At 40.5% G+C, this 9,468-nt stretch overlaps 2 protein-coding genes across 2 annotated transcripts; one reads left to right on the top strand and one right to left on the bottom strand.

The window, feature by feature from the left end:
* Positions 1 to 4,422: 4,422 nt before the first annotated feature.
* On the bottom strand, positions 4,423 to 7,795 carry GDI1_2 (Rab GDP dissociation inhibitor alpha; the record flags this gene model as incomplete). Its single annotated transcript, XM_064830295.1, has 6 exons — positions 4,423 to 5,278; positions 5,352 to 5,644; positions 5,725 to 6,236; positions 6,320 to 7,012; positions 7,088 to 7,360; positions 7,429 to 7,795. 6 exons carry the CDS (start codon positions 7,793 to 7,795, stop codon positions 4,423 to 4,425), a joined length of 2,994 nt encoding a protein of 997 aa, XP_064682797.1.
* Positions 7,796 to 8,235: 440 nt separating this feature from the next.
* ATC70_011095 (Usp domain-containing protein) lies at positions 8,236 to 9,153 on the top strand (the record flags this gene model as incomplete). The annotated part of the gene is made up of 2 exons (XM_064830294.1): positions 8,236 to 8,970; positions 9,043 to 9,153. The coding sequence occupies 2 exons, from the start codon at positions 8,236 to 8,238 to the stop codon at positions 9,151 to 9,153; spliced, it is 846 nt and encodes a 281-aa protein (XP_064682796.1).
* Between the last annotated feature and the right edge of the window lie 315 nt (positions 9,154 to 9,468).

The following is a 9,468-nucleotide window of genomic DNA, read 5'->3' as shown; positions in this document are numbered from 1 at the left end:
GTTCAAGATTGGACAGATATTGTCTTTTCTCGACTTCTTTAATCTGTTTAGTGATATTAGACTATATAAATTGTGATGAGTGCCCTATGCTTCCTAATACTTGGCTCTAGGTGTCGCACCTTATTAGTAGTAGATTTCTTTCCCAACTTAATTCAAAAATATCTTATTCCCCTTCTTTGCAGACATTGGGTCCACCAACAGTCTTTTCTATCCCTCAGTATGACATTTAAAGGACTTTAAATAAAACCTGGAGCTCGTCTCCCCTACAAAAAAAAATGCTTCCTAATACATCCTTGGAGTATTTTTCAAGGCGCATACAATGGTGCCAAATGAAATAGATATTTTGAATGAACTTACCAAGCAATTTCAGAAAATATGAAATGGAGGTTTTGATCAAAATGTCGAAATGTTGCATATGAAAGTCTCATAAATGTGGCTTCAGAAGTTGCTTTGAATCGAGAGAAACCTTTTGATTCAATATCATAACATAATAAATGTTCAGTCCTTAGACACTTTACAACCCTAATATGGAACCTAAGTTTCAAGGCATCTGTCAGGCCTGGCTCATATGAGAATAATGATTTTACAATCAATCAACAAAAACCACTGTTAATTCTACCCTCTTTCCTCTGCTCAATGCTGTCAACGTTTTATTTGAACGACGTCTCAGAGCCTCAGAGATTTCACTACTTACTGCAGACATCTTACGCAGCCCATGAGTCGTCAATGTCCAGACTAACGTTATTAAATATAGAATGCAAGACGATGTCATTATGAACGATATAGAATGCAATAAAATATCATTACAAACAATAGCGTTATGGCCTGCCACCTACTTTTTATACGCTTCAAGAGCATTCACTACTGTATTGCAGTATGAAAAGGGCATTGAGTTTGCCAGCTGGCCCCGCAAGCCAAAATTAATTCAAATCCAGAATCATAGTTTGTTCCAGATTGGACAAATCTTGATGGTTTTGGATTCGATTAAGCTATTTTTGCAAATTCGACTAAGTAAAATATGATGATCACCCCATGCTTCCTTAAGCTGTCCCTGGTGGTAGGGCGAAGTGGTAAAACTCCCGTATGCCAACGGGAGGATCCCGGTTCAAATCCTGGTGAACGCAAGTTGTCTGAATTTTTGACGTAGTACTGATGTCCTCGTTTGGTGTTTTTTGTACTCTATCCATTATCTATATTTTGACGATTTCCGCAAGACTGTATTGGCTCTAGGTGTCGCACCTTATTAGTAGTAGATTTCTTTCCCAACTTAGTTCAAAATTTCTTATTCCCCTTCTTTGCAGACATTGGGTCCACCAACAGTCTTTTCTATCCCTCAGTATGACATTTAAAGGACTTTAAATAAAACCTGGAGCTCGACTCCCCTACAAAAATGCTTCCTTAAGCTTGTCCCTGGTGGTAGGGCGAAGTGGTAGAAACTCCCGTATGCCAATGGGAGGATCCCGGTTCAAATCCTGGTGAACGCAAGTTGTTTGATTTTTTGAAGTAGTACTGATGTCCTCGTTTGGTGTTTTGTACTCTATCCATTATCTATATTTTGACGATTTCCGCAAGACTGTTTTGGCTCTAGGTGTCGCACCTTATTAGTAGTAGATTTCTTTCCCAACTTAGTTCAAAATATCTTATTCCCCTTCATTGCAGACATTGGGTCCACCAACAGTCTTTTCTTTCCCTCAGCATGACATTTTAAGGACTTTAAATAAAACCTGGAGCTCGACTCCCCTACAAAAAAAAAAATGCTTCCTTAAGCTTTCCTGGAGTACTTTTCAAGGTGCATCCAATGGTACTGAGTAAAATAGATGATTTTGTTGAGGATATAGATCATCTCTGAGAGGCAAATGTATTAGGCGTCGTTTATTACATAAGAGGATCTGAGAATGAGCTGAGATGCATAGTAGAAGTGAGAGAGAGTGGTAGCCTATGGCCTTTCGTCCCTGGAAGTGGGTTTCAATTCCGACAAATGTTCTTCCGTCAAAGCTATTAGGAAGAACATTCTATCCTGGATCATCTTTGTTGTTTATCCTTGACTGGTGGTTCATGAGCGCTGATGCAGCACATCCTCGTTACTGGTTCAAGGCTTATACAATTATCCCGCATTCAAGATCAAGGTCCTATTGCTGCGGCACTGTCAAATAACTATAAATACCTTTGATATCTACACTAGTTTTGATCCCTATTCAATCTTGGAATAACATAATAAATATATTCAGTTCTAATTGTATTTACTCTGTCTATATTTCGTTATTCTAAACAGATTTGAATAAACTTATCAATAAGGTATTCTTGATGGGTAGATATGTCTGTGTTGTGTAACAACATGGACAAGCTATGATAATTGAAGTGCATCTCAGCTATCTAAATGCTGAGGTTCATCAGATGTGATAAGCGTTGTATAAGATAAATTGCTATTTTGGCATTCAAAACTTAGTATAAATAGAATAACTCTTGTCTTCATCAATAAGTCTTTAGTTTTTGTGTCTGATCTTATTCAAATAAGTCTTTTCTTGTTTTTATAATATCGAACATTTTTTATAAGCGACAGATAATAATCCTTTTATTCTTTGTGCTTAACAGAAATTACTGTAGTCGCGCATTTCAAAAAGGAAGACCTGAACCTTCTCAGAAGTGGAATAAAAGCGTTTATCACTTAGGTATTGATTTCCGTACAATGCAGAACATCGGGGTCATCAGACAGAACCGTGATTTACTGACTCCCTTGGCAACACAACCTACTACGCCTTATTTTTGGCCAAATTCTGTCCAAATTTAGACATTTTGAAGCACGAATAACTCATGCTACAAAGCGTTGTGGAAGCTCGGAATAGGGCCAAACGTTTCTCCCTGCCCACGCTTTACTTACTGATGCTTTATTTCAAAATGTTTTAGGTCGTTGCAAATTCATGAAAATCATGAGGATTTTCATGTGTACTAGTAAGGAAAAATTCTTAAAAATCAAACGATCGCGTTTTTCACCCCAAAAATGACGACTTTTTCTATAATATATATCGAATCAAATTGATTGTAAAGATGCAACGCAACACTAGAAGCTGTTTATATGAAACTTTTATATACTAGATTTTGACATATTCACAGAAAACCTGTTTTCATATTTTTGAAAATTGCTCATTATTTTCGGTCTGAAAGCTGCATGTAATCAGCACCATTCGATGCGGCTTTTTTAGTTCTCTAAAGATGCATTATAACGTTGGATGTGGCAACGACATTTTTCATAGTTAAATTGGCAAAAACGTTCAAAGGATGTCAAATCAAGTCAAGTTTGAAGACGAAAATATCCACTGCACAATTGCAAATTAAAGTGCAGCAGTTACGGCTACCACGACGGCAGAATACTGGGACCAAATCTAATGGCCGTGACGTCGAATAGAGCGCTCTCTCATTTTTCCATATCCTCCTTTTTTTTGCCCTTTTTGCAAAACGCGTTTAATATCAAACCATATTGGTTTTGGAACCTTTTTGATTGAAAACAACACTCTAGCTTCTGATAACACGGCCTTGTACTGTTAAAAGCACTTGATACTGCTTCTTTTAAGTGGAATATAGCAGGTACCGTTCGACAACGAGCACAGAAAGACGTAGAACAAGCACTAATCGAATTTGTTTATTAGGTTTCGATTATTTTTTTTTACCTGTTTGCCGTGGACGCTGCTACCATTACTTCTTTGCTATCTCTGCTGTTTGCTTCTATGGTTTATTATGTCTGGTAACTGCTTCTTTGGTCTTCATCTCTGGCAGCACTACGGCCCAACTGATGTTCTCACAGAACATCAATGCGCTCTTTTGGGAACATCGATGTTCTCGTGAGCACCTCGATGTTCCCATATCAGAACATTTGGCTTTACACTGTGAAGATAGTTATCAGATATGCGCTTTTAAATGGTATGGTCAGACTTTTTGAGTTCTTTTGTTTATTTTTCGTACCGAACGCCAATTCGTAGCATCATTATCTACGAAGTTAGAAGCCTCCAAACTTGCTCAATTTGAAACAAATCAGGAGAAAAAATCACGTGACCCGAGTTTCTGGTTACTTTGAGTCGTTATGTCAAAGTGGTAATATTCCTGACTAACAAACTGAAGGTCGCCAGTTCGAATCCGAGCAAACTCGTTTTTTCTTCGTTGGACGTTAACCTTGCTGGGTTAATTATGCTTTTCTCAAAATGCTTTGATGGTCAGTGATGCGGATCCTTTTCTTTTATTATTTTTTTTTATAATTATTTTGCGCATGCCTTCATGGACAACAAAGCTGTAAGAGGTATACAAGTATGATTAATGAATGTAGCTATGTATTGTATTGACAAATGTATTATCTTTTATTTCGTAGCCTCAAGTGGGTAGTTTTACGCGAAAGCAAAAAAAAAAATCTGTATGTTGCGATTTCAATCCTCGTTAAAGGTTGCGAATATCGCCAGCATCGATCGACATATCTTGTTCAAACGCATGGTAGTTTGCAATGACGCTAAAGTGCAAGTCGTTATCCAAAGATTTCACCAATCCCACTTGCATCTCAACATCGTCAATAGAAATGACAGCATACTTGGGATCAATCACTCTCGGCACCCTTCTTGCAATTTGTTGTTCGACAGGCTCATTCATACGAACAAAAGGGACAGACCTGTCGTGAGAAGCAACACCATGATTTTTCATGGTTTCAACGAAAGCCAAAAAGTAGGTCGACCCATCATAGACATGTTGGAAAAAGAATATCACTCGCGAAACAAACCAACAGGAGACAGGGTGGTTAAGTCGATTGAGGTGAGTTGACCTAAACATGACCAGATGGTTGCTTCTACGAAACTCATGCATCTTCTCTCTGTATATTTCTGATCCTATGACAGTAGAACCGATTAGAGCACGATGGGCAACCTTGATCGTCATTGACAATGGACTGTTGTTCAGCCTTTGAAGAGAGAATATCCTACAATAGTATTTCGACAAAGCACGCTTGAATCTTGCAATTGGAACACCATGGAGTTCAGCACGATCAGTACCATCGAAGCCAAAATGATGATCCAAATTTGTCTCTTCTTGATCAGGTTCCCACAACTGTGAGCTTGTTAGAGATTCTGGATGATTGAGGTATGTGGTGGATGCATATGGCTGCGGTCGAATGCCTTGGAGGAACTCATTTGAGTCGAAGATCCTTTTCAGCTGGTTTCTGATTGCAACAATTTCAATCAAGTTGGAAGATTGCTTGCCTGTCCTTGACTTGCCAGTTATCAAATCACCAAACTTTCCAATGCTTCTGTAAAATGGATGATGTTGTTATGTAAGTAACTGGATGTGTGTGATAAACATAGCATGTATAGATGACTAACCGTTCTTGACTTCGTGAGGAGTAGGCTACAATTGGCCCCATTTCTCTTATCATCCACACTACATGTGTAAGCTGATGCATTACGGGACGGAAGACCGAAAGTGACAAGCACATGGCATCTCTCTGAGCTTTGCAGTAGTCAATGAAGAAGTCAATGCATTCATCAATCTCTGCCAACCTAGACTCAGTGAACTCCCATTGCAATGCAAGACAGACGCCTCTAACCAGCTTCATGATTGCTTTCCTAGCCTGTGGACTGGCTAATTCTGGGACAAAGAGAGTAGGTATGATGGTCTATTTCAAATCAGAATAATCAGATCCTAATTCACGCCTTACATGTGTACGTTTGCAGATTACAGTGGATCTGATCTTACCAGCAAATTATCAAGATAGTCAACACTGCGGGTGCCTCGTAGCTTCTCCACCAGATTCAAAAAGCTTCCATCAAATGCAACTGGTATATATGATCTTGTGTCCTCAATTGCTTTGCCAATCTCGAACAGCCGTTGCTTTGGAATGAAAAATGGATAATTTTCTCGCTCCAATTCACCATCTGGATATGTGTAGAAGAACTTTGTGTTGTTCGGAGACAGGTCGACAGTGAGCATCTCGAAGAGTTCTGAACCAACACCTCGTGCTAATGTATGCATTTCTTCGAATCCAAAGCATTGGGGTGCAATGCATGACGATAGCTGATTGAAAAGGCTGACACCGTTGAATCCAAGGTTGGACTCAGCCCTCTCGTAATCTTCATTCGTACGCATGCTTCCAGCATTTGGAAAGTACATCCCATGGCTGCGATTATCAGGGTGCATACCACGCGAAAGACACCAACGACAGCCATACTCAGATGCATGATGAGCACACTTGCTCCAGTCAAACACGGCTAGAATAAAGCAGGTAGGTAAATCAATTTCATGTTAGCCATTGTGGATGCTGATTAGTTGCTTTATCAATCAGGATATTTACCTGGAGTATCACCACCACAAATTAGAGGATGAACCTTCAAACGAATTGGCCCAGCATCATTTGTTTCGACTACCATTCCATACGTAGAAAGCCACTGGAGCTCTGCCAAGATGATGGAAATGAACGAGTCAAATGATTTGGGCTTCTTTTTTCCTGGAAAGATACAAAGCTCGTGCGTGTACTCCTCCTTGTAACGCTTGTGTGGATCGTAATTGAACACCATCAGATGAATAATTGTGAATAGCCGATCACCTCTCTTTTCAACTACAAAGCCATCATTCATGATCGCAACTGCGATATCCAGGTCATTTGTGAAATGCGTATTCTTGATGGACTTGTACGTGGCGCCGTCAAATACGTCAGCAATGATAACATCGGATGGATTCTCTTCAAGGTCTCTGTTGTCGTAGGCATGTCGGTACCGAAGCTCCTCTCTCGTTATTGGATTCGCAACTAATCGTGATACGATGTCTCCAATTGACATGACTTTCATTGTTGACAGGGCTCGATGATCTCCCCGTGCATCGTATCTTTCATGGGAACAAATATTACAAATTGTCTCCTCGTCGTCTACTTCCAATGCGTACAGCTTGCAGCCATTGATACACACATCATATTCATGGGATGTCAACGATGATTGGCGCTGAAGCATGCTTTGCACACGAGGGCCATGCATGATCTCCGGATTGCTTTCTATCAGTTCATGGGGGGAGGATCGGAAGCTGGTGAGTTATTGTATAAATGACATGTCATTGCAATGCGAATTACCTCGACTAATTTTTTCTGTATCTCTCAAAACAGTGTTCATCAACCTGACCAACTTTCTGTATGCATCCCGTGGTATAGCAAAATCATTGACGATATCATACAGCTCAATCGAAACCAGTTCTGTGGTTGTATATGTATTTTGGTTGATGTCTTCGAGGGATCTGCAATCGTAGAAGCAAGCCTGATCTTCTGCATCTGGGTCGACTACTCCAACTGTCTTGTATTTGACATTTAGCAAATCAAATTCAAGCCCTGGTTCTTCTGGATTGTCTCCTGTTATCGCATGTGTGGAATCCGCTATTGTGAGTATATACATCTACTTTAGCGCTGCAATTCCTTACCATTATTATCGACAATAGGCAGCAGATCAGCAGCACCCGGCGTCTGTTCAAAGCCTGCGTAGTCATAATCAGCATCGTCAGCAGCAGGAATCATTTCTTCAATATCACTCATGGCATCATCATCATGCAGCTGGTTTGCATGATCTGAATTGGCTGTGACTAGCGCACTGGGGGGAGATTGTGGCTGTATCAGCGTTGTTTCCACTGGAGGTTGCTCTTCCATTTCAACATCTTGATCTTCATTCAAAATGGGAGCACGACAGTTTCGGCGATGGTTGCGTAGAGCACGGGCACTGTCAAAGCTGGTATAGCAATTTGTACAGAAGGATGGCTCTGTTTCTCGTGATATACGGATTGAGAATGACATGTTTGGAGAAACCAAGAAAAATAGGCAAGTAAAAACAAATTTCAAGTGGCAGCTTTATATACTAATTCAAGTTTTATTTGCGCTCGCCAACAAATGCGTTTATCATCGTTTACAAGCAAGTGATACGTAGTCTTGCATATAACGTTTGGTAACTCAAAGTCCAAGATCAAGTAAGGAACGTGTTTCCTATGATGTGATATGTCGCCTCAGGCTACCTCTACGTCATTTCACTTTCAACATCATGTCAAATCGAGTGGTATTCACTGTGCACATATGCTTATACTATGGGCGTACAATGAGGTCAGCATTACTTGCATGAAGCCTGTGAACCGAATGACGTTCAACAACGTGGTGGTGTGTGCGCAACGAGATATACGGTAAAACACAACTCTGAACATATCTTTTCTTTGCTTACTAAATTTTTATTATCAGCGCGAACCATGAACAACAACAACAACAACAACAACAACGCTGCCAGCATTGACTTCACCGCAAGACTCTTGCAAGAAATGATGGCAATGAGATCCGAAATCAGCCAACAAGGCGTACAACTGAACGTCTTGAATGATGGATTTCGACAGCAATTCATGTCGCCATTGGAAGACGCAGGCAGCGATTTGGCAACAAGAAGCATCCTGGATCCCACTTACAGAAGCCAGGTACTATCAAACAGCAACAGAAGAGGTCCTCGGGTAATTGAAGCAAACCCTACCGGCAGGGCCAGAGCTTCTCCTGTGGAGAGATACAACGCAATGCTCCAGCATCTACACAAACTATGCAATGGGGCATCTGTACCCGATTTGACACCAGGGCAGCTCAAATCGCGCAGGGAGAAGCTCCACCGCACAGCAAAGAGGGTCTTGGAGGCTATACTGGTGATGCATCCGAATATCTCGCATTGGAATGCCCTGGACCATGTGCAGGATGAACAGGTATATTACAGCCTGGCACTGGAGGAGCAGGCCCTGCAACGGGACAATCTCATGATTTGTCTCTGCAAGAAGCAGTGGTGTGCCAGGTTGTTGCTCTCCCAGGCCTTCAAAGCAAATAGAGCAAGCAGAAACCGAGCTGCTGCTGCTGATGCTGCTGCTGATGCTGCTGCCAATGTTGCCAATGCTGCCAATGCTGCTGCCAATGTGTCTTTGCAAGAAAACGAGGCAAGAAGCCATCTTCTGGTAAGTAGCTCCTATTATTTGTTTTGGCCATGGCTAACATCTAAGTATTGGAAACATTTCAAATGCTTTTAGGAGACTGAATCAGCAATTGTTGGAGACAGTGATATTGCCCAGCTTGCTCAAACTGCCGGTGTTGGTAATGCTGAGGATGATGACAACCTTAGTACTACTAGCAATATGTAATGGTGTGTGCGTTTGTGAGATCTTGTATATTTCATCCAAAATAAAATTACTTTGCTTTTGTACATTTGATGCTGCCTTGCTCTATTGGGATTTGAGATGATGGATTAGCTGCGATGCCACATTTAAAATCACATTTGATAGGTCACTTCAGCTTAAAAAGTTACTTGATTTGGTTACATCAGTCTGATACTGTGCATGATTAGAGCGTGTTTCTATATTTTTAGATCGAAACTTTGTATATTTAGGTCATCCCTTGAGAAAAAAGTGCTTTTGTTTCTCTTTTTTCTTCATTTTTCATCTATTTTCACTTTAATT

Source organism: Mucor velutinosus, assembly GCF_035048745.1.
Source record: "Mucor velutinosus strain NIH1002 chromosome Unknown tig00001564, whole genome shotgun sequence".
Classification (NCBI taxonomy): Eukaryota; Fungi; Mucoromycota; class Mucoromycetes; order Mucorales; family Mucoraceae; genus Mucor; species Mucor velutinosus.
The sequence above is the reverse complement of the archived record's forward strand: the minus strand, read 5'-3'. Positions and strand labels throughout refer to the sequence as shown.